The sequence below is a fragment of the Carassius gibelio genome, chromosome A14 (assembly GCF_023724105.1).
Source record: "Carassius gibelio isolate Cgi1373 ecotype wild population from Czech Republic chromosome A14, carGib1.2-hapl.c, whole genome shotgun sequence".
Classification (NCBI taxonomy): domain Eukaryota; kingdom Metazoa; phylum Chordata; class Actinopteri; order Cypriniformes; family Cyprinidae; genus Carassius; species Carassius gibelio.
The window spans coordinates 6,791,739-6,817,983 of NC_068384.1; the positions used below are offsets into that span (position 1 = coordinate 6,791,739).

At 36.9% G+C, this 26,245-nt stretch overlaps 1 protein-coding gene across 2 annotated transcripts in view; it reads right to left on the bottom strand.

The window, feature by feature from the left end:
• kctd16a (potassium channel tetramerization domain containing 16a) overlaps nt 1–24,554 on the bottom strand; it is a 30,932-nt gene extending 6,378 nt beyond the window's left edge. Inside the window, exons 1-2 of one of the 2 annotated variants that reach the window (XR_008186678.1) lie at nt 23,170–24,554; nt 12,140–12,693 (exon numbers count right to left, since the gene is read on the bottom strand). Coding sequence is in view for 1 of the 2 variants with exons in the window: in XM_052614915.1 (XP_052470875.1) it covers nt 12,260–12,693; nt 23,170–23,962 (1,227 nt within the window). In the remaining variant the exon portion in view is untranslated. Of the gene's footprint in view, nt 1–11,198; nt 12,694–23,169 lie in introns of those variants that run through there. The other variant, XM_052614915.1, reaches the window with a different exon arrangement.
• Nucleotides 24,555–26,245: the final 1,691 nt, after the last annotated feature.

Below are 26,245 nucleotides of genomic sequence, written 5' to 3' on the forward strand. Positions count from 1 at the left end.
GCAAATTAGCACCCTGACTCTCACACGACTGTGATTCTACTTCATGCTGACAAAGTGATGACACGTCTTCATTGAGAGCGGCTGAAGAAGCCAGGCTTGATATGCATAGCACATGAGGAGAAGTGACAGAGAAAGAGAACCAAGCCCATGCAGGCCATGGCTGCAAATGAACCACGTGTTCACAATGTGGGATGAAATAGCATGAATAAAATGTCGCCTGCACCCCGAGGCATTCCTGAGTGTCTCTCATGGGTCACAAACCACCCCATCATCACGGCAAACAAACAGAGCCAGGCTATTCTGTGTTCATTTTTCAGCGGCGACAGCTCGCCCTCTCTGCAACATGCTCGACAAATACTCCAGTCCGGTGCCATTTAGAACCTGATTTGGTTTTGAGGTCACGTCTATTTCTTTCCTCTTAAATGCTTCCTTCAGATCATCAGTTTTCTTCTTGTTTCCCCTCGGCGCCCTGTGGCTCACGTCTCTGTTCGCCTCTGCAGCACGCAGGAGCTATTGAGAAAAATCTGCATCTGAGAAACAGCCCGAGTCAAAACAAGTCAGCCAGGCCTGGGGTCAGACTATAGATTTAACTGGAGTCCAGCAGGACTCATAGACTCTCTCCACGCTCACCTTGCAACATAATGACTGTAGTGCCTTGATTTGATGAGTCAGGGATTCTTTGGACAGATGGAGCAGTATTCACGTTCCATAGGAATAGATTAAAAGAGCAAGAGTAATACGCAAAGCAAACTGTTTCCCATGTACTGACATTTTCTTACTGTTGTGGATTGTGAAAACAGAGTATGTCCGAATTCATAGTATGTGGAAAACAGTATACCAAAAGGGTATCATGTGCAAATTTGTAGTATGTGAAAAAAATAATATAACAAAAGAGTAGCATTTCTGAATTCATAGAACCAAAAAAAAAAAAAAAATGGCATGTGAAAGAGCAGTATGTCTAAATGTGATAATATGCAAAAAACAGTACGCCAGAATAAAGAAAGACTTATATAATACATAGTATGCCAAAAAGGCGCACGCCTGAAGAAAAGTATATACAAATTCATAATATTCTAGAAACGGAAGGCAAAAGGTACCTGGATGATTTCCCTGATACTTTTGTAATGCTTGTGAAGCAAGTTTTAAACCAGGCAGAATGTGATTTCAGACACTGCTCTGGTCTATTGAAATGTTGCTCTGATTTTGTGATATACTACGCTCGAAATAATAGACCTGACCAAGAACCAACCTTTAACCCTACGTATGAGCAATAATAAATATGATGCTTAGCAGAGCGAACACAGCTAATAAATAGAAGTTCTTTCACAGAAGAGCTGCATGCTGTGTGTGGCTCCTCTTTTAAAGAGTGGGCCGAACAGATCACTTAAAGGAGGAAAAGTGCAAGCTTTTATGACAAATGAGCTCTCTCTGCCCCCCACAACACCATCAAGGAGGTAAACATCATCTGTTCTGGCCCTGTTTTCTGATGAGTAGATAATAACTCACATCAGGAGGCTAAACGAAACTCACCGGGAAAAGGAGGAGCAAATTACTCTGCCTTTCTAGCCCTTGACACTCACAGCAATGGAGATAAATGTGATGGTGTTTATGAAGCAGCTCAACACAAATATCATCACCTGATTAGGTGCCACAGAGTATTCCTCTTGATAACATATCAAGTTAGCATCATTAAATATTTTGTTTAAATGCCATGCATGTAATATTTTTTACTTTTGGCATAAATTACTGTAAACATGTATGGTTGTTTTCATTCTACATAATTATGATGTCAACTTTTTTTCTATGGATTTACCTCCATGGATGCATTTTTGCCACAAGACTAGTAATTATACATTATCAAAGTAAATAGAGTCTGTTTTGATTTCATGCGCACTTTAATATGGCAACTGTATGTACATTTTTTTACTTGAAACATCAGTTTAAAAATCATTCTGATGGCACACTGACTTCGAAAAAGCTGGCTGACTTCTGTTTCTTTCCCAAAATATCAGTTTTGGGAGTATGTGAGATTGTTGAGCAGATATATAATTCTGTGAGAAGGCTGGCTTGCTTCACTGTAGTGTATGCAACACATTTTTCCACCATGGAATAAAAAATCTAAAAAGGTAATGCAGATTTTATTTTATTTTTTGTATCCAACAGACTTTAGATTTTCTTGCAATTCTGAGAAAACGGTTAGAATTGTGAGATATAAACTTAGAATTATGACCTGCTTTCTCAAAATTCCAAGTGTACGCATCACAATTCTGACTTTTTCCTCGGAATTCTGAGTTTACATCTCAAAATTCTGCTGATGCATTTTTGTTCCCGCCACAAAATAATAAGTATGCCAGTTGTGACTTTTTACCTCACAATTAATTGCTTTATAATGAATCCAATTACTTTCCCACCCTCACATACTGCACTAACAGCCGTCTCTTTCTGCCAGTGTAATGCACAGCTCAATTGATGTGCACATGCACAGAAGTTAATGAACCCATATGTTGCGGTTGATGACTGTGACAGCTTGTGCATTTTCTCAAAACATTGAGGGAAGATTCCTGCACTGACATATTAATAATCCAAAATACAAATGCTGTTCAATATAAATGCCACGCTGGAACAAAAAATAAATGAATAACCTAATTATCTTATGCTTTAAGTGCTTGCAACAATTGATGAGCTTTTCCACAGTAAACAACTAACTATAAATACAACATGATCAACAAAAGAAGGATTTATTCAATTAATACAGAGTCAATCAATATTTCTAAATTAGGTCTAAATGAAGTGGTCAGTATGCCTTACAGACAGAGATTTTACATTTCCTTTCAGATTTAGGGCTGTTTCAGCAGTATTGGCAGAAGACTGTTTCTCTCAAGGCAATGTTTAAAAAGTGCAGAATTTACCTCCAAACCCAACGTTTATCAGCGCACATACTGGAATAGGAGAAATTCTCTGAACTAATTAGCAGTGCTTAAAAAAGCATTTACACCTTTAGCTATAATTCTAGCATGCATCTTTTATCACAGCAGGGCAATTGCTCGCATCGTGAAACATCTGCTTTCCTCATCTAAAGGAGTGAGCGCCAAATACTAACCTCAGGATGTATGAGCAGACACATAGCATATGATAAATCAGTTAATTTAGTAGTGCACTGCAAGAAGAAATGAGTTCAAGTAGTAATTATGAACACACTTTTGGAGAATGAAACCTTTAACAGTGATAGAAGACTGAACTGATTAGCCTGAGGTGAAAATATCAAGTTTATTATAAGACGTTAAACCCTGCGACATGCTGTCAATTACCCGGGTAATCATTTTGTAAGAAACAAGATTGTTTACAGTAAAATGGAAAGACATTAAACTGAAATTAAAGTTACAAAACACATTATTTGGTCAAGACTTACTCGTTATAAATATGTATAAATAATAGAGATAAAATCACTTGTCTTGTCCATGCAAAGTTAGATACAATCTTCTCCCTTGTGAGAAACAAGTACATTTCAGTATACTTTTAAAAAGAGTACTTAGTACTGAATAAGATACTTTAAAATAATATACTTAAGTGCAAACTGTCTTTATGTTTTTGGACCCTTTATTGCATGCTATTTTCATAAATTGAAAACTCAAGCACATCTTTATATGTAATTTCTATTTTATTTTTTATAATTACTGTTTTCTTTGAAATGTGGTTAAAGTGTATTGCTGAATGTACATTTATTCATGGTAAATAAAATATATTTACTGTAATTTATATGGAAGCTGAAAAGTCATATTTGTATTTACACATTTGTAATGATGAAGGTGCCATTAAAATATATTACAATTGATTGTGATATCAAATAACTCAAATTACATTAGCTTTAGTACGTTAGTCAGCACTTTAAAATAAGTGTATTTTTTTTAAGTATTACAAAAGCTTATTAAAATATAATGATTTAAAATGTACTTTAAACAAAAGTTTTCATGTGACATTATCATAAAGTGCACTTTTAAAGCATGTTCACTCGGTTTGCCTTTTATTTACACTACGAGTGCACCTTCAGTGCAATTAAGCACACTTCTTTTTCACAACAGATCTGTTACACAAAGTTAACTTTTCCAGATGAAACCGATTGTTTTAAGTAAGGGATCACAATGTGGCAGGTCAGCATTGTCCACTTAGATAGCATGGTCCCCTGCTGGTAGATGTCATAACTACACTATTATGCTGTAAAAGCCTGTTTCTCTCTTGATGGCCATTCAAAAGAACACCATGCATGTATTCTGATGAAATCCATTTGCAAGCAAATAGGCGTCATAAAGATTTCACTATATATTACTGTGTGTGCTCATAATTTTAATTTAATTTAACTTAGATTTAACTGAGCTTTATATCCAAACTGTACTTTTAGATTGCTTTACATCCCAAAAACAAATGTCTTGCACTGCAGACTTCAATGCAGTAATGTGGGATGAGTAGAAAATATTTTCTAGGTAAATGACAGCATTTCAGCTTAAATTTTGAATGCAAAACATTCCTTTACAACCGAGAAGAACGTTAGGCTTAGGTGACTTCTGTAATTTGCCCATAAAATATTAAGAATATGATACATCAATCTCATATTGATAGTTCAGTGTACAGTGGTGAGCCTCGTTGTGATGCAGCCAACACAGTTTATGAGTCACTGTAGTTTTTTTGTTTTTTTTATATGATGCACATGTTCATTGTTTCAAAATGACAAGGTGATGGCACTATGTTGAGTTGAGCAAATAAGAAGCAATGATGCATGAATAGATTTTTAATTGTGAGTGAAAACCATATGCTACACATGTCCGTGTCTTCTCCCATACCGGTCATCAACCAACGGCATGGAGATCATACTATTTCTAAAATTCAATTCCCGGGCACTGATACATGTGAGGTGACTGTGCCGATAACCCACACCTCTGTCCATGAAATGATTTTAGCAGCAAACTGATGAATGTGTCACACATGGGCTGGTCCTGATGAGAACTTCTCTGTGCTTGTGCCCCCTCAAGAATAGATATTAACCTTCAGTCAGACTTAAAATGAAAAAATGTCTCCAAGATACATATAGCTTTAGTCTTATAGGGCATTGAATAAAGTATTAAAGGAAAAAATTCACCCAAAAGGTAAAATTCAGAACACATTTGTGGATTATTATGATGTTTTTATCAGCTGTTTGGACTCTCATTCTGACGGCACCCATTCACTGCAGAGCATCCATTGATGAGCAAGTGATGGGATGCTGCATTTCTCCAACTCTTTTCTGATTAAGGAAAAAACTCATTTACATCTTGGATGGCCTGAGGGTGGAAACAATTATGGCAAATTTAGATTTTTATGTGAACTATCCCTTTAAGAAGTTTGCACTAAAGACATGAAGGGTACTTCATATCATGTGGCTTGTTGAAGAGAAGTGTTATATTATTTTTCTTGGTGAACAAACTTGTGATTTCACGTCTGGTGGATCATAAAACAGATGAACAAAATCACTTTGTACTGAAAGGTGACCCGAGTCATATCTAGAGATGGAAAGAACTTGGGATGGAATTTAAATGACAGTTACAGGAAGGAGATTTTACTAATTTGCAATGTATTGCAAAACATAATGAAAATAGGTGTTTTTTTATCTGTATATAGTTTGTATGAACAATAAGATATATACTGACTTTGGTCACTATCATCTTAGTGTTTTGTGGTTTGGGAGGAAAACATTCTGCATGTTCCGTTCGTATTCTGGCCATCTACTTGCTTTACAATACATTTTATTAATAAACTGTATGTCAGATGTGGTCTTTTAATGTCATTGTCTTAATGCATTAAGCCATATTAAGGGTTAATGGATTTCTAGGTGGGAAACATTAAAACACATTTTGTATATATTCTGTTACAATACTACATTTACCATAATCCTTTGCCCAGACTTAGCACCCATTGCAATCACCTGTATCTCATCACACCATCAGTCTCACCATATTTAAATCCTGTTTTTTCACTCCTTCATTGTTTAGTCTTGAAAGTGTCACTGCTGTTCTTAGTGATAATAGTTTCCTGGTCATCCTCATTATGAATACGGACTACCCTGTTTATGATCTTATGCCTGTTTATGGACTTTATGGCTTTGAAATCAACTGCTTTTTTATCCTCAATCTTTGTGTCCTGCAGAATGTGACAATTAGCACAATATAATTTATGCATCATTCATTGAACAGTTTTTTCTGAAACATTTTAGTTTATTTTTTTAAATGTTACAACTTATTTCAGAATGATCAGAGAACATTTAAAATGGACATTCCATAAATGTTTGCAAACTGATAAACTGATGGAATGTTCTGTTAAAGTTCACGTAAAAAAGAATCTTTGTTTAAACATAAAAAAAAGGATGTTTTAAATGTTCAAAGAACACTCAGGCAACATTAGCAAAACATTCTTATAATAGATAACTGGGTTATACTCCAATATCTAATTATTTAGAGAACTTGGTATTTTGGTAATTAACAATTTCTTAAGTGTGCTAATGTGTAAATGTAGGCATGAGTGTTAGTATTACAAAGCCAGTGAGACTCCAGGTTACATCCAAACATATGGCGCCTTGTTTCAGCAGATTTTATTTGTCTTTGTAATCCTCTTTACGGTGTGCCATTAATTTCGCCCTCTTTTGAAAGCAGGCCCCATTTGTACTGCCCTGTGGCAGGCCTGATTAGTAACCCTGGGAAATGATTCATAACCACTGGGATTGCTGGTCAGAACGCCTTAATTGACTTCCTGTAAGTTTGGAGGCAGTCTTTAAGAGAAGATTAGGTAATGAGGGGGAAAATGACAAGCTGCTGCAGTAAATCTCTCTTCCTCTATAGCCAAGCGCGGGAACAGCGTGAATGAGAACAGGTTTGTGAGCAGTCACCAGCCGACTGTGATGCTGTCGAAGTAGACACAGCTCACTGACTCCAGGGTAAGCTGTTTAAAGGTATCTTATCTCAGCTTTAAACTACAGTTAGAGCCAAGAGAGGTGAGCATCAGATTTTTACAAGGCTTGCATCGCTTCCCCACCATTGCTTCTGCAGGAGCCAAAGGCACCTCTCTCATTAAGGGCTGCTCACCTGCAGCGCTGGCGCCTGGCTCTGCTGAGGGCGGCTCTCTGGGGACGACACTGAGAGTCACGGATAAGAGTCAGGGCTGCGCTGCTGAGCACAGAGAAAATAGAAACCACATGGAGAAGAGTGTGAAAGCTCTCTCTGGATTGAATAAGGGGCCGCTTCTTTCCTACCACACTGTGTAGCTGAAGGACGTCTTGTTGGTCTGAAATCGAAAGCAGCAGCCTAGCTGCTTCGCTGACCAGTCGCTCAACTCAGTTTATTTTTTAACGCCATTCAGAATACAATCTAGCAGTGCTGTGAAAGCTGACAGTGGCAAGGAAGATTCTCTAAGACAATAGGAATACACTTCATGAGGAACCAAGACTTTAAATCAAGCACTTCAGGCAAAATTAGCTGAATACTTGCTGAAAACAGTGTCTGGAAAGCAGCCCGATAGCGTTCAGGCTTCGTTCAGGTCATGGCATTTTAAAAGTGGGAGCTACAGAAAACAGTCAAAGCAATGCAAATACCCATACATAAAGTGAAAAAAATAAATGTTCTCAAAAAGTGCTGCAATTAACATTCTGTGAAAATCCTAATGATGTTATTTGTAATTGATGAACATTTCCAAGAAACTAGGTTTTTTTTTTCCTTTAAAATAACGTTCCAATTACAATGGGAAAACTGCTCATTTTATTGTTAATGCATACTGCATAAATGTTACATAAAATACAACGTGATGAGATTTTGCCTTCTGCCAAAACTAAGAAGGCGTTCCTGCATGAAGATACTGGAAGTGAGAGAAAATGTTTATTATCTTTGAAATATGGATATTTTTCGCATGGATTTGCTACAGGAGGCCTTTATTCACCCCCTGGAGCTGTGTGAGGCACGTTTTATTATGCATGTGCAAATTTTATTTTGACGACTTTTGGGCTGTTCAACTGCAACACCCGCTAACTGCAATGATAGAGCTCGAAATAGCCAGGATAATGGTTTAATATAACTCAGACTGGATTCGTCTGAATTAAGAAAGTCATATAGGATGCCTCGAAGGGTGAGTAAAACACTGGCTAATTTTCATTTCTGGGTGCACTAACCCTTTAAGAAAACATTTACATATGTTATATTACAAATGTTAACATTAATTAAAAGAAATTATAAAAATGGACATTTATAAATCTTTTAAGCAGTCTGTCAGGTTACCCTTTTGTTCTTTCAACCAACCATTCAACCACGCCACCAGGATTTGATGATATTAAAGACAGTGAAGGATCTGTACAAAATCTGTCAGTTGTTGACAGATCATATATGAAAAGATGTTACATAAATACTGGGCTCGGACATGCCTTGATGCTTTCCAACCTTTATATACATGCTTGAAAAAGCTTTGTACAGAGCCATTGAATTCTTTGAGGATCCATGTGCCTTTGGGCTGAAAAAGAGAAAAGAAACCTGCTATCCTCAGATAATAACCAACTCAAACATTCCTACAGATACAAGTTCATAGACATCCAATACTAGTTTTGGGTCAGTAAGAAAAGTGAAGAAAAGCTTTTCAACTGAGACCCAAAGGGGTGATGATAATTCGGCTCATCTGGAGGAATCAGCACAATCATGAATCTCAACAGCGCCCAGAAGACCCCAACTAAACCATATCATTTATTTAGTGACTCTAGGAGTGTTGCTATGAGGCTGGATCTTCTGTGCTTCACACCGAGATCCTGCAGCTAAAATAAATATATTACATAACACACTTTTACATGCTAGAATAGACCTTGACGTCCTGTAATGCATCATTTTAGACAGCATGCCATTAATGCGCTGAAAAAGCATCAGTACTGTTATAGAGAAAAGGAACATGTTTTTTGGCCCCTTTTGGTTGAGATTATTTCCTACATTGAGCTACTGTATTAAACAAAGCCTGGTTGATGTATACCGTAATATTATACAGTGACCCTAAAAGGTTTTTAGAGACTGAAACAATACTTAAAAATGCATGGTGCAATGCATTAGAAAACAAAATATCAAACCAAGTGAAATCTGCAAGTAGAGCGTTCCTCAGCCTAAGCCTAAATTTTTTTTTTTTTTTTTTTTTTTTGAGACATTATTCCTGGCATCAATGTGTTTCTGTCATGTCTGTCAACTGCACATTTTCTAAATAAAATAAATAAATAAATAAATCCTGAGACTATTCACAGCTATGTGTGGTGTTTTATCTCTGCCGCATTTCAGTGCATTCGTGCCTGACAATATTTAAATGGGTTTTTTTTCTATTAATTTTCCCCATAGACCCACCCAAAAACTTAATTCAGTCATTAATTAATCCTTCATCTTCAGAACACTAATTAAGATATTTTTTGAGAGTTGAAATTGAACCACTGATGTCACTGAAAACACTCACTAAAAAAGATTAAATTTTTTTTTTTTTTTTCCTGCATGTCATGTAATCATTAACTGAGCACATTGCACGTGTTACTTAATTATTCACTTATTACCTTAAAATCTTCAAGTAAATCTGTTTGGTTGAATGACAAAAAAAGATATATAATGTCAATTTCTGTATGTGTGAGAATCAAAAAATTATGAATATCAGTTGTTAATATGTAAAAAATATGTAATCGATAAAAAAGTAACTACAGTATGATTACATATTATGGCATATTAGACTATATATTGTATACGTGCTCTCAAAGAGAGCAGTGTGTCAGTGCACAAGTAGACAAGACTGAAGCGGGATCAAAAGAGGATGAAGATGACAAATGCCTTTGATGCTGATTGAAATATTTCAACTGCAAAATCAATTAAACGTGTCTTGAAGTTATATGGTTAATATGCATGTTGTGTTTGAACTGAAGCTGAGCACACAACTGTTTAGAGGAGACAATAGTCTACTGTGAGTCTCCCACTAGCATAAATATTGACCGGGAAACTTGATGTTTAATGCATTAGATGAAAAAAAGTACAGTTAGCTCAGGCTCATAATGTGATAATAGCACTACACAAAAAACGCTGCCGGAAACCTCACATATCTAAACCTCCTGGCTTCCCGGGGTTACAAAGTGAATCATGTTTCTTCAGCATAAACAACTTAGATTTTAATCACTGAATGATAGAATATTTGAATAACAACTTTCTAAGATGTTTTCTAGCAGATTTGAATGGAAGTCTGTTTTTATCACTTAAAAAAAAGTAATTTCGATTTATATATCACAGTTCTGTCTTAATTAATTTCTTGCAAGAATTGCATGATGTAAATTCGCAGTTGCAAGTTCAGAAATTCAGAATTGTTGGTTATAAAGTCACAGTTGAATGTCAGAATTGCACAGAAACTTGCACAAACGTTTTGCATAGAAACTTTCTTTTCGTTTTTTCATGCAGACTTTTTTCTCACAACTGCTTTATATATATATATATATATATATATATATATATATATATATATATATATATATTATATATCTTTATAAGTTGCAATTGTGAGTTCATATTATGCAACTCTGAGCAAAAAGTCAGAACTTTGGTGGGAAAAAGTAAACCAAACATTGTCAGAACAAGCTTCTATAGATTTCTGATTTGTCTTTAATAAATGCATGAACTTTTCCAAGTCTGTCTCAATTCTTCTGCCCCAAAGCTTCTCTGGTTTTGATTAAATGTATTAACACAGCAGAATCTAATGGCTAAAAATAGTACGTTATAAATGGTACTTGTGATGCATGTATTTATCAACAATTTTCCTTCACAGTGACAGAAAAAGAGAAAACTAATATATCAGACGGCAGAATGCAGGATTACACCACCGTGCATCTGAAATCAGCTGAATATTGTAAGGGGTATTGCACAGAGATTTGTCTGGCGGTTTAGTATTAGATTCAGCAAAGCTCATAATCTGTTAAATTCAGAGAGATGGGTAAGGTCATCTGCCACATTGATGAAGAGACAATTTCTCTTCTATCTGATTTGCATACATATATTCATTTAGCACAAATAATAAACAAGCAGCTCTTGATTTTTCTGTCAAGAATCCAGTTTAAATGCTGTGCCTGCTCTTAATGTGAAACCACAAGAGGTGCAACATCGCAACGTGTCAGGAATATACCAACTCAAATGAACAAATTGTATTTTAAATCCAGTTCATTTAATGATTCATTGCACATTCAGAACAAAACATCCTCATGTACCCACAAGCGAAATCCACAAAAGTCTCAGTGCAAACATTCACAATGACAAAAAGAAACAGCTTAGTATTTGAGTCCGATCCTGTTGATGTATTTCCACTGGGTTTGCATGACTGGTGAATGATGTTTGGTGAATAATGTAAATCACATCACAAATTAAATGCATTCATTAATAGGAGCCATTACTCTTTATGAGTGACATAACATGCATTGTCATCGGTCTACCGCAGAAACATACTCACTTGTGCTCTTTAAATAAAGGGGTACATTTGTGGTAAAGGAATGGTTTACCCCAAAATATTAATTTCCTGAAAACGTAATCACCCTCAAGCCATCCAAAATGTAGATGAGATTGTTTCTTCATCAGATTTCATCTGGATTATTGTGATGTTTTTATCAGCTGTTTGGACTCTCATTTTGACGGCACCCATTCACTCCAGAGCATTCATTGCTGAGACACTGATGCAATGCTCCAACTCTGATGAAGAAACAAACTTCAGTGTAATTACGTTTTCAGGAAATTAATATTTTGGGGGTAAACTAGTCCTTTAAAACTCTCCATCAGCCAAACACTGAATTGGATAATGCAAAACACATTCACATACCAATCCTGCAGCTCTCATATGTGCATTGCATTTACAGGAGGAACGCCGTACAAAAGTGCTGTGCAGTCCGTGCGTACACTTTGAGCATCACCGGGTAATAAACACTTCATTGTGATTATTTTGAATATATATACAATCTGTTTTATTTGAGAGGTTTGTCTAGACGCTGTGAAAATTGGTTTAGACTTTAATGCCATTGTGCCCGGTAGCAAAACAGAACCGGTGCCTTTAGTAGTCACTTGAGGTTCACTGAATTGTTAATTGTGTATCTTACCGCATGGTTACACAGACGAGCCAAATAAGCCCAAGCAGAGAAGAGTAATGATGTCATCTTATGTGCTGAGAGCTCTGTTGTGTTGCACTAATCGGCTCAGCGAGCCCGAAGGAAATCATTTCAGAGCTGATATTTTTTCAAGAGCTCCGACTGCCACATGTTCTTCCTCTCCGGAAAACGCTCTGGAATTTGAATCCGCCGGAAGTCCTGGATGCATTTCTCCAGCTCCTGCTCCGGCGTCATCTTCTCCTTGGCCGGTTTCCTCTTCCCTGCCATGACGTCACGCGGCCCGGCGGTTCGAACGCGGAGCAGATCAGTTCTCCTTGGAATCGGGGTCGGACCCTTCTTCACTGGACGGTCCAAAGTCTGGATGTTGGGCTGGCGGGTGACCGGACGCACGATGACCGTTTCCTGCGGAGAGCTGGCTTCCGATTGGGTCTCGGAACAGGAAGTGGAGAGCTCGTTTAGGGAAGTGCCACTTTCACCCTCGTGCTCGCTCTTGTGGCTCTTGCAGCAGCAGTCGCAGTGAGAAGAAGACCATCCGGATGGGCCACCTTAAAAACACAAAGCCACAAAACCCACAGATGTCAACAAAGCACATACAGCCCAAATGATAACAGAATCACATTGGGAGTCATTCTCGGAAGTCAGTGTGATTTTGTTTTAGATATCGGATTGCAAAACAGCCCGTTCAGGAATCAGGATGTGTGAAACCCGATAATAGACAGTCGATACTCATACCACCCTTTATGAAGCCCATTTAAAATGCATAATTGAATCAAAAGGAAATGAAACTCACCAACTTGAAAATAAAAAAGCCTCGGTGCACGGTGAAAAACATTAATATGTACGAGTGCAAGCAAGTCGCTTGACATTGAACAGTTTGACCTTATCCAGTTGACCTTATCAAGGACATAAAGAATCCACATTTAAATCACCATCTGAACTATATGTATCGATCTGTTTTGTTTTTTTTGCACAAAGAACTTTTCTAAAACCACAAAAGGCTGAGTCCTTGTCTCAGAAAGATAACCGTGTGCATCAATCCCTCTTGTTATCTGATGGACATATGCATACATCAAACTATGACTGCAGAGAAATCTCCCAACATCAAAGTATTAGCTGAATCAAAGGACGAAACACCTTCAAATACATTTACATATTCATATTTTCATATAATCCTTGAGTGCGATAGAGGTGGAGAGTCTGAAAACAGCTCTAAAAACAGGATTAGTGAAAATGCATTGTTTAAAACTAAATTGAAATGTCTGAAAATCAAACTTTGAAGCACTTTGTGAAACTGTAAATGGCAGACCACAAACCAACCTCTGAAACCAGTTATTCTGTTTCCTGGCCCCATGTATCACCGGCCCTCCAGGTGTCTTATTCAGTTCATGGACACAAATCACCTCCCACTCCAGGGATCCTGGAGGAAAAACTCCTTGAACATGTCCGGGTCATATTTCATGTCCAGATCAAGGCAAAAAAAAAATTATTTTGTATAAAGAAAATAAAATTCTAGACCATTGAAATTCTCAATGCTGTAATGCATGAGTAAACTAAAGTAGTAAAGTAGTAAAGAATTTATACAAAATGGTATCAAATTAAAAATCTTTAGTTCTGACAATTAAATTATCGTTAGTGTGATAAATAAATGTACGTAGTAAAGACTTTATTTGTCATGGTATTAAAATGAATCATTAGTTAAGACCAATAAATTATCTTTAATGTATATATATATATATATATATATATAAATGGTTATGCATTTATGCGTCATGGTAGATGGTCATTTATGGGCCATAAAAATATTATTGTGATAAAAAATTAAATAAATAAAGTGCATGTGTAAATAATAAACAAGTAAAGAATTTAAACATTGTGTAATTTAAAAAGAAGCATTAGTTAAAGACCTTTAAAATTCTCTTTATTTTCATGCAAAATGAAAATATGAATGAATTAATTAACTCTACATCATTGTATTAAAATTAATATTTTTTCAAGACCATTTAAATTCTCATTACAAAATTAAATAAATGCATAAAAAATAATAAAGATTATATAAGTTGTGCATAAATGATGCATTGCTTTTTAAAATCTCATAAATAAATAAATAATTTGTAAGGCATTTATACATCATGGAGTTGCTTGTTACCGTGTCCGTGTTCAATGTCACTTAAAAAACTTCTTTATATGTAATTTCTTTATATGTAAATTGTTCCTATAATTTGGAGATGAAATATGACCTGGGCATCAACCACCCAAATCACAGTGTGTGGATGATCTTGCACTTTTGTTGTGTGTATATAATCGTTGCTACATTTTCTCAATCCTGTCCCCATGAATTGCAACTGTGCTTTCAAGAACATAAAACGCAGTACCTATAGCTTTATAGAGGCTCCATAAAATAAGTCAGACGTTTTCTCCCCAGGGGTCACTCTATCTCCATCTTCCTGTTATTGGTATTCCTTTTTCTTTCACTTATGTATAGAATTTCAACCCTTTCACCATCAGCTTGACATACTATTAAAAAGAATGATCACCAATGAGACGACATCTGCATAGAGGAACGCTATTTACAACATTATTAGCTAAACACGAAACTCAGAACCAATAATTTGTGTTCATTGTGTTTCCGAAGAAGCTAATTTATCCTGATTAATAACAATATCATTCAACTTGACTTGCAAATAAATTTTACCGAACGCAATAACAGGCTAATTGAGGGCGGTGTGATTGTTAGTGGCTTTCTAATGGGAATCCATGAATCTGACACCAGAAAAAGCAGAGTAGTTCCCTGCATAACAATTAAAGCAGGTTCTCCTCTTTCCTCGGCACCCACTTATCCTCTTTGTCCATCTCTCATCTTTGCTTCTCTTTGCATGCAGTAGATGAAGGGTGAATAGAGAGGCTTCTACTATAGCCTGATGGGACCACAAGTCCAGAAGTGAGGCGATCAGCTATAACACTGCCATAAAACTTAATAAGCTGGGTTGGAACTGCTCCCCAAATTGCTGTTTTCCTCAGACGGCATATTTATACGGAAGCTTGCATTTCCCAGAGACAAGGCATTCCTTAGTCATTGCTTATTGGTATTACTGTAGGCAGTAAATATCAAATAGCCTTGGTCAACGGGACATAAGGGTAATCTGGTGCTGTTTACCATTAATACTCACCAAGCTTATTGCAGCAGTTTCTTTCAGACAAGAAATTTTATGCATTTTGCCGTCTTCTGATCTCAGAGCGACTACAGAGCTGCGTGTACGGCTGCACGGATCATATTGCAGGCCTATTATGTTTGGGGCTTGTCTGCAGAGCTAAATCAGTTACCGTATGTGAGTGCCTTCTGGTGAATTACACAAGCCTGAGAGATGCAGCTCGGGCAGAGACAATCTGATCACAAGGGGCAACCACCCACCCGAGTCTACCCACAATGCATTGCATCTACGTAAATGTCTGAGAGTGCTTCCGATCACAATTCTCCTGAGCGGCGTGCTCGGGGTAATGTGTTTCCTAGCACTACAATAGAGGTCAGACAGCAATTTCCTAAAAATAGTGTGACGCACATCTATGCATTTTTAATTAACACTCAATCTTCCAATGCCCACATGAAGCAGCCGATACTATGGGTAAATCATATGGACGGCAACTAATGTATTTGTTGCTTCCTGTGTATCTGTGTCTTAAAGTTTGCAAAGATGTTTAACTGTCAGAATGCTAAGAAATTAATTAATTATGGATTATGTATACTGGAAATTACAAGGAATGCAGACCCATTACCTACTTCTTTCCTTCACTTGATTTCCTCTTCCGTAGGAAAGAGACTAATGAGATTAAAGTGAGAACATCGAGATCTAGAAAAGACTATGAAAACCTCATGTCTACTCTGTTCATTAATATAAATGCAACATTTTCTCATGAAATTCATTCAAGATGAAAAAAAAACCTGGAGCCTTTAATAGTCTATTGACGCATGAAGCTTGGCGCAACGGAAAAAATACTGACCATGAATGTGTGGGGAACAAATAGCAAAGAGACATTTTTTATTATTTATTCATTAATTTTCTGAGTCAGTGTTGGCTGCAAAGATGAAGCTAATAATGCTGACTCACCATTTCCGCAGTACAGCGAGAGAAATTCACATTTTATGTGGATTTTGTGTTCGATTTGAAGTGGTTGTTTAAAAGTAGACATTTCAAGCTTTCTATTCATATATTTCTCAGAACCATGAGGCAAGTCGACTATAAGTCGAACTATCCAGTTCACAGAGACCGAACGGCAGAAGGTGCATCCTGTTTGTGTTCTTTATTTTACAAAAGCACAACGTTTTGTTGATATTGTGAATGTACACAAACACAAGTAGACCTTTACACTTTACACAGTCATGCAATAAATACTTGAATGTGAGCCTATAAATACACATTTATCTGAAATTAATGTAAGCAGCCATGGAAAGTTGCTACATGTATTACATGTTTCAATTTCAACTACACTATTCTAACTCTATTTCCAACTTTTAGGTTTCCAGTAGAGACTGTAAGATCTGTTGGAAGCTTAATAGTGGTGATTATAAAATCATTTGGCCATGCATTTACACAAATCCTAACTTGAGCTTTTTGCTTCTGCCCACTGCATAGCAGCTTTCATTGGCCACCGTTTGACTGACATGTAAACAGCCAATTACATAATGTTTTTTTTTTTTCAAAGGCATTTTTAAGGGTGTAAAAAAATAAGTCGATGTCCCTACAAAACAGAGTGACATGCAAACGCATCATTCATTCAAGATATCATTTTCAGTTGCCAAGAGTCTATGCCGTGAACTTTACAGTGTTTAGTTGATCCTGATAACACATTTTGTGTGGGTTATGCATCAGATGTTCAGTGGTCTGTGGGTGTAACATCTGAGACAGAGACTATAGGGTGGCCTGAAAAAATACATTTACATTTACATTACATTTATTCATTTAGCTGACGCCTTTATCCAAAGCGACTTACAATTGCTATATATGTCAGAGGTCGCACGCCTCTGGAGCAACTAGAGGTTAAGTGTCTTGCTCAGGGACACATTGGTGTAAACCAGTGGATTCGAACCCAGGTCTCTCCGACCAATGGCATGCATCTTATCCACTGCGCCAACACCACCCCTACATAATCACTGTGGCACTCTGTAACTATAGATCAACAATATGCTCATTTGTGTAAATTATATTTCAAATCTGTAAATGATGTTGTAATCAAATATCCTATAAAAGTCAGAAAATTGTTTTTCTTTTGGACTGTTTGCATCCAAAGCCATCCAGCTCCCAAATAATATGGTCTATCTACAAACAGCAAAGGGAAAAAAATAAAAAATATTCTCAATTCTTGAAAAATGATTGAGTCATGCCGTCTGTTTTGGTATGCCAGGAAAGTCAACCAATCATACTTACCACAACCCTGCAGACATCTCTGGATTGGAGCTATTTCCACACACACACTCATGCATACAGGCCTCAGTTTGCACAATACTATCATAACCATCAATTTTACTGAGATGATAATAAAAGTCTTTCTGCAGGTACAGGTCTTTCTGCAACCTCGGATTTTGTGGCTCTGACTTCAGATCTTCGTAAAGACACACACAAAAAAAATGTTTTTATAGAAGAAATTAGCCAGGGAAACTGCACACTTGAGGCTTGTTAATGAAAACGGGACTACTGATACTGATCCTGAATACTGGGGGTCTGTGCCATATTTTAATCCTATGAAAAACTGCAGATCAAAATCAGTTAAATTACTCGTGCATGAGGTTGATCAACTGTATGGGCATCTCAGGGTTACATCAGTACAAGAGCTCTGTGTAAATATGTATATTGTCTATATCTGATTAAAGTCCTTCTGTTATGGTTTTTGAGCTTTGAGCTGAGTGTGTATGTGTATCTGCTTGTGCTTGTTAATGTACAAAGTAGGCCAATTTTGTCCTTGCAGGGGAGCAGTCATATAGAAAACTAATCTGTGCAAATAAAAAAGCTTGTATATAAGAAGCACAAACATTTTACTTGGAATATTAAGCTGTGAAAACCCAAACTGTGCTGATAATGATGCTAATGAGGTGTCCGAATGTAAAAAGAGCTGATGCATCATGGGAATTAAAGCTGGGTGACAGTAGCGTCTAAATGGGTTGGACTTAATAAACACCCTTTGTCCTAATCCAGGACGAGTAACACCAATCCCAGTCTCAGAGTCTTTGTGCTGGAAGATTATAGACAATGTGACTTTTCATCTTCTGAATGATGTTGACTCAAGCTGCAATCTCCTTCTTTTGTTAAAGGCATCCATGTTCATCTGAGGGAAAGAAGCGTCTGACAGACAGATCGGAGAGCCCAGATCATCTCATTGTAGTCGTGACCCCTCTCAAAGCGCTGATGGGCTCTAATAAAACCAACACAACGAGATGACTGAGAAGCTGTCATTACTACAGTGGTTTCTTTTGAGACGTGGAGAAAGACAAATTACACAGCATCACAGAGAAAGGACAGGAATATTTTAATACTAAAGAAGAGCCATTGTTGTAAATCTGGAGGCTTCTTTAGGTGAGAGTATACAACACTTTTAATGCTTGTAATGTACGGTATAAACACCAACTTCATGTCATGCTTTTAAACAGTCATTTTTACTTCCTTATCTGGTTCAATTCATCCATTAAACAAATAAGAAAAGAATTAACCAAATGTCTTATTGCACAAGTTCCTAACTAAAAAAAGTAAAAAGCTGTCACTGGGTCTTTACCCTACAGTACAAGAGCTAATCTAAGACAGAGGTACATCTTTGTGCATTATTTACCTCTAAATGGTACATATTAGTGTATTAAAAGTTAATATTAATATATTAAAAACCTGTGTACATATTATTATAATGGCATATATTATGTACTATATTAACAAACACACTGCAGATATTTAAACAACTATTTTTGTTTAACAATTACAAAAATTTACAACAAAGATCCCATTAAATATAATAATAAATGTCTTGTTTAGCTTTGATTTTATTTATGGAAATAACTCCAGATGTTTCTCTATTTCTGTCAGTATTAAATCCACTTTTCTGTTTGATTGAGAAATCGCATTTTCATACTCCAAAGCTTATTTGAACGTGCACGTAACTAAAATTTAAAGATCCCCAAAACCCAGAAGCTCATGAATCAATGACGTTTTGTTAGCGTGAGTTTGTTGGGTAGTGTTAGATGCATTTTATGTTTAGTGTCGGTCATTTAGATGTAAATAAAAGCCTTAATAAAATATCTGATTGTATCTCTTCACAAGACTTGAATTAACCCACTCAGTTCATATGAATTTATTTTATGATGTTTGTATGCATCACCCCTGTGCACTTGTAATTTCACAGATTTTTAAGCAAGTTTTTTAACAAACTGGATATGACCGGTTCCGCTGGAAAACCGCTTGCTCTGCTTTCACATTCTTCTCCATTTACTTTCCATCTTACTTGGAGTGGCTCTTTCTATAGTTGTATCTATACTACCTCAATGGACACTGGACTTATTTCCTGTGCCAGTTCAATAATGGCTGTAAATCACTAGCGTTTAAAAGAATAATCGAAACTGCATATTCACTTGACGTTGTTAGAGGATATGGCCAGAATAATCTCTCTCTATCCATGGTGTATTTTGACAAGCTTAGTTGCCTAGCTCGTGTTTCAAGTGCTGTGGGCCTAATACACTACTTGAAGCACATTTGATTAGCCCACACCCTACTGTATAATCTGCACTGGCCTGGATACAATGTGACAGGCTGAGTCGTGATGTTGCAATACATTAAATGCAAAATTATATAGCGTGGGCTAGATTCTAGGATTTGAATGAGATAATTATGTACGCAGCATCAACTTCACTGGACGTTTCTGCTTTGTGATGCAAAAACATGCCGTAGATCATCAGTATTCTTGGGCAACACAGAAGGTGACCTTAAGAAACATCTAATAGATTTTTAATTGGAAAACTTTCAAGTTGGCTTGTGATGTTTATAATTAGCTATACTGTTTTGGTCCTTAATGATCAAAAGAATAAGGCTCGTCCAATTGAAGAGGGTTTGATACTGATAAGCTAAACTTAAAAACAAAAAAACAAAAACAAATTATTCTTATTGTATTTAACTTTCAGGAAAAGAAACACGCCTTATTTTACACATTTTGGGCTTTTCATCATAAAAGTGAATGGTGCTTAGGATTTCAAATATAATATAAGGCTCTGCTTGACAACAGGTCGAGATTTTGGGTCAAATAAATAAAAAGTCATTGAGTTCTGTCTGAATACAGATCTGAAATGTGTGAGACGTTTATGAAATCACATGATGCTCATGCAATTTATTTTTCTGCCAAGCAAACATCAATGTGGCTGTAATCTTTGGCCATTAATTAATGCAGAGACAAAACTGACCAGTTGATACGAAAAAAACAAATAGTTGCATTTTTAAATGCAAGAATGGGCAGAGATGGCATGTTAAGTGATGAAGCACATAAGAAGGACCGCAAATGATATATCACCAGTCTCTTGGGTGGTCTAAATTGGTAAAATGTGTCATGTGGGTGATGTTCTGAGAAGTAACAGCACAAGAGAAGGCAGTGAGGCCTGTATAAAGCAACTGGTTCATTTCACCAGGGGATTCAAGAGCAAATAAATTCAGAAAAGAAACAAGAATCTACCAATCATGCTGTAAACTGAAATGTGCAGCGTAAAGTTAAGATAAAACATTTCAACCATTAAGTGAATGAAAATAACAATTTGAGCTAGTTGGATTTTAAATACAACTTTAAATGCAAAAATAATAATAATTATTATAATATATATTTTTGTGCATGCACATCATATATATATATATATATATAATGTGCATGTTTTGAACTATGTTGCATAACACTGTGGTAGAAATCCAATAAAATCATCAGTCTGTAAACCTTTTGCTTTAACATCCTCATGTCTCTCCAAACCCATAAGATTGTCTTTCCTGTGGAAGAAATGTCAGAGCTGCTTCAGTGAAAGTGCATGATGATTATAACTGTCAAGTTCATTTGTTTGGTTTATTTAATAAAAGTAATAGGTTAGGACTTAAAGCCAGGTCTCCTTTCCTGTTAAATAAAAGTGTACTACTAGATCGTCCCATCTGATACACAATTATAAAGGAACAACTAATTCAAAAAAAAGTGTGTCATTTCTTTGTTCATCTATGGACACCAAGTAAGATAAGATAAGATAATTTAATTAACCATAAGATCAGTAATACAAAAGTGTTACAGGTTTTATTTTATATGGAGTTTAAAGTAATCTTTAAGTGATACATGATTTATTTATTTATTTATTTATTTATTTTTGTGATCGACAGTTTGTGTGATATAACGTAACCCTTTGTGATTTCTGTGTTTGTTACATTTATAAAAAATATAACTTATCTTAATAACAGACAAACAAGCCCAGCCCAGATGATAAAAAGTAATGCAAGAGTAACATAGCGCATAACTTTCCATAAAAACTAATGCAATTATAATGAGAGTAGTGCAGATAACTCAGATTTGGGAGTGCAGATTTGCATTCCAACAGAACTGGTTTTTATTCCCTCATTGAATGATTCGTTCATTAAATTTAGCCAAAAATGCTGGATCGTTAATAATCTAAGTGACTGAGCTTACAAGTGAGTCACTGAATCATTCATTCAATGGATTCATTCAGAAACACTGATTCATTCACAATGGTTGATTCTGCTTGGAATAGTTTGGAACCTATGCTGGAGCAAAAGTAGACGAAATATCTTGCAATATTGTGTATAAAATGTAAGTTAATCAACATCTCAACAAAGTTGCTATGAAATGGGTTTCATCGTAAGATCCAGTTATGATATTTTGAATAAATTATGAACATTTTTAATTCCTTAATGTCTTTAACTTCTTGATTATTTAAACCAACATCACATTTGTCTTCATGCTGTTGGTCTGAATATCAACTTACAATATAGCATTACTCCTTATCTGTGTCATAATTTTTTTCATTATGTGGGCAATGGGCGGGGCTGAATGCTGCAGTAATTACACTGATGACAGAGAACAAATCATTAAGCAGCCATATGTCCATTTGCCCAAAATCTCGTGACTGTCCTCCAGAAGTAGTTTACTACTTATAGTTTTTCCAAGGGCAATTAAGCACAAAGTGATTTTTTATACTGGCCATATGCTGCAACATCTCTCTCATTTAAGACAAAGGCGACTCAAATGAACCACTACTGAAGGCAGACGCTGGAGAACAACTGTGTATCCAAGGTGCACATGTATTTAAACAAAGAGAGATTGAGCGAGAGAGAGAATAGAGAGAGAGAGAGAGAGAGAGAGAGAGAGAGAGAGAGAGAGAGAGAGAGAGAGAGAGAGAGACGCACTGTTAAGACAATGAAAGTTTAGGCTATGGCCGACTCCTCATTGAAAATGTTAACATTTTTTTTTTTTTACATTTTTAACAGGTCTGTTAATTTATGCAATTAATTATAGGCCTGTAATGAAAAAAAGAGCAGCTTTATTAAGTGCACCGATTTTCAGAAACAACCTGTTTAATGCTAAATCCCTTTATTCTCATGTTTTTCACTATACTGGCCACAAGAGAGATATTAAAACCGTGATCAGCATTCTTTAAGTAGTTTCGCTAAACATCTTACTGATGGGGCTATAGTTTTTAACCCAAACTAGTTTATTTAATGGTCTAATTGACAAACCAGATATCACAGTTCGTCTGCAAGATGCATGTTAAAGATCGCTTCATCCGGGAAACATCTACTGTGTACAAACATCTGATAGACGTATTTCAGACGTCAGTTTTACATGCATTCTAAAACATAAACATCTTAAAGACATCTAAACGTTCTATAGACGTATTGCAGATGAGCAAACACTCAAAAAAATAGAAAATAAAATAAATGCAGATTTAATGCAGACGTCAGGGATTTGTCGATAATTACCGACTGGCTGTATATTGTCGTGAAATAAACTGTACTTACGGTAGAAGACGTACTCTGCGTTATTGGACCAGTATCTGTCATCAGTGCGTCTGTTGTGCGGAGAAGCGGTGACTGATGAATTGCACGCGACGATGTGGAAGCCGCTCTCCGCGAGCAGATCAAACGCGCGCTCCAGGTGGAGAAACTTCAGGTAAAACTGAGAGGTGTATCGCTCGGCTGTCCTGTCGGGATCCCGGCTCTCGTTTAGGGTGTCCCCGAAAACTTCTTTGGCCAGACCGACCCTTCCGCAGATGAAGATTTTGGGTGTTCCTCGTGCTTTAGGATCCGCGTCCCTTCCGAAGGCGCACGAGCTCTTGTATCCCACCGTGATGAAGCCGTAGCGCCTATCGCGCGCGTCCAGGTAAAACCTCTGATCGCTTCCCTGGGATGCTTCGTCGAAATCACCGTGGATGTTTTCATCAACCGTCAGGATTTTGACAAGCTCAGGCAGCTGGAAGAACTCAGCCTCGCGTTTGAGTCTCCCTTTCTCCGGGAAATAATCCGGGAGCACCACGCTCTTATCGCGGAGATAGTCCAACACATATCGAAAGAGGAACCCGTCCCTGTCGATGAAGATGCGTCCCTTGATGTCCTGCGCGAGGTCGTTGGAAACGTCTTTTTTAGCTGAGAACAGTTTCCCCAGCAGTGAGTTTGGCACGCTGGTGAGGGTTGCATGGCGAGTGTAATACACCTGTCCACCTACATTGAGCTCAACCACATCACCAGAGCAACTCTGAGCACATCCACTGTCCTTGGGCGTCTGATAAGTCCTGCAGTTCTCAGTAAGAGCCATTTTAGTGCGTTGCACGCTTCAAAAAACAACAACAACAACCCAAAACGAATACGCAAAAGTTTTGATTCGTCTTTAGTGAGCAAAAAGTCAAAAGGAACATAACCTGCACACGCTTTAATAGACATTCAAAGTCTATTTTGTTATGTACAGCATCTTTGAGTCATGCAAAGTGTTTATAGACATATATATAGATCAAAATGTCATTTTAAGATCAGGCTTTTTCAACTAATGTAGCTGGGCGTCTATCACCAGAGGATAAATCTGAAAAGGCATCTCCCTGCTATTTGAAATAATGTAGAAATAGAAGAGCCCTCACCCAAGGGAACCAATTATGCAGCTCATGTAACCTCCAGCCGAGAATCCAAAAATAAGTTCTGCTTGTAAAAAATGAAAAACTGCACCAACCAAGACAGCTTCAACTTCCTTTAGAAGAGGAGTGCTTCTCTCCCAGGAATTCTAGTCTGTCCAGAACAGTTAGTCTTCATGTACCTGGCACCCACCCAGCGTTTCAGTAAAAAGATCTGTAGTTGAAAAGGAGGGTGCGCTGTGAAGTTTGTGCATCCTGACTCTCCTGAGCATCAGCAGCGTTGTGCGAATGGATGCAGCGTGCAGAGAAAGGCTTTGGACGGGGGAGGGAGACCATTCTTAGGGAGATGAGCCTTACATCATCTTAAAGGAAAATGACAGCTGGAAACACACAAGAATTTCACCCTGCTTCTTCAGATTTCCAAATATGCTTATTAAATTAACATGCTAGAGATGAATTAGTTAGGCTGCAATATACATTTTCATATAGATTTGGAAAATGTAGCATTAATCCATCACTTGCTCACCAATGGATGCTCTGCAATGAGTGCCATATGAATAAGAGTCCAAACAGCTGATAAAAACATCACAATAATCCACAAGTACTCCAGTTCATCAATCAACATCATGTGAAGCAAAAACTGCATGTTTGTAAGAAATTGTGAATTTGCCTACATATTTATAATCCATAATAATGCTTCCACCAGTGACTAAGTGATGCAATGCTACGTTTCTCCAAAATTGAAATGGTGAAGAAACAAACACTCAACATCTTGTATGTAAATTGTAATCAAGTTTTCAGTTTTTGGGTGAACTATTCCTTTAACCGTTGAGCTCAAATCCGTGTTTACTGAGATTAGCTTTGGAAAGTTTTGGGGGCGATTTGAGGGTGTGCTATGGTTTCAGGACCACGGACAGTTCCTCACAAACCTGGCTGCATTTGACTGCCTTTTCTTGACTGAGCTAACAAATATTTCACAGTCATTTGAGTATTACATAATGTTTGATAGTGCATCGGCTTTGTGTAATGCATATCTCTTGAAACTACTAAAACTCAGCAGCATTTCTGTTCCTATCGCTTTTACCGAACATTTTATGAAATCCACTCTGAATTGACATCACAGATTTAATAGCATTTCATTGACTTTCATCTAGAGAAACCCTCACAAGATTGTGTGCACCCAGAGGATGCTTTGAGTGAGAGAACATATTTATTTTAGTATGCAAACCTTTGGCATTGTGTGTTGATCTTGTTTCATGGAATTTGTGAGCTCGGCTTCACCGAGCGTTGGCTTTAAGTCTGTGGTCACCCTTACCCTGCTAATTTTGTGTTTTCTGCTGAAAAAGTGTTGCTAGGCACCGAAAGGAGAAACTGTGAGTGGGATTCAGATAGCAAATGCTCTGCTGTTTTCTTTTTATCTGCAATAACATTTCATTATATAGACTTATATAGAGTTTTTGCATTAATGCCTTCAGTAATACATGAACATTATGATATCGTTAGAATTCAAGCTGATGTTTATTCCCTCTCATGATTCTCAGAAGAAGATATGAATCATTTGACTATGCAATACTTCCAACATGTACTTTGTCTATTTGATCTCATTCAGTCTTCCTTTTAAAGCAGGTAAGACTCCATGCAAAGTTAAGACATGCCTGCAGCCACTGCCTTTAAACACTTGAATAATGAATTACAGCTCTTCAGGTGCACATCTACCACTCATTCAGCCCTGTCTGATCACTGGAAAATGTATAAAGTGTAACAAATGCAGTGTTGTAAAAAATAGCATTACCCCATTCATCCACAGATTAATGCAATGTTGCATTAAAGATAATATGTGTATAAATGCATGTTATCTTTTTATTACTTCAGTTACTTGTCAGACTGAGTGGTTTTTATGATCCATAAGCATAACACGTACACTTCGAAAAAGGGAGTCATCGTAGCTGTGCAGCAATACGTTGACCTAGATTTGC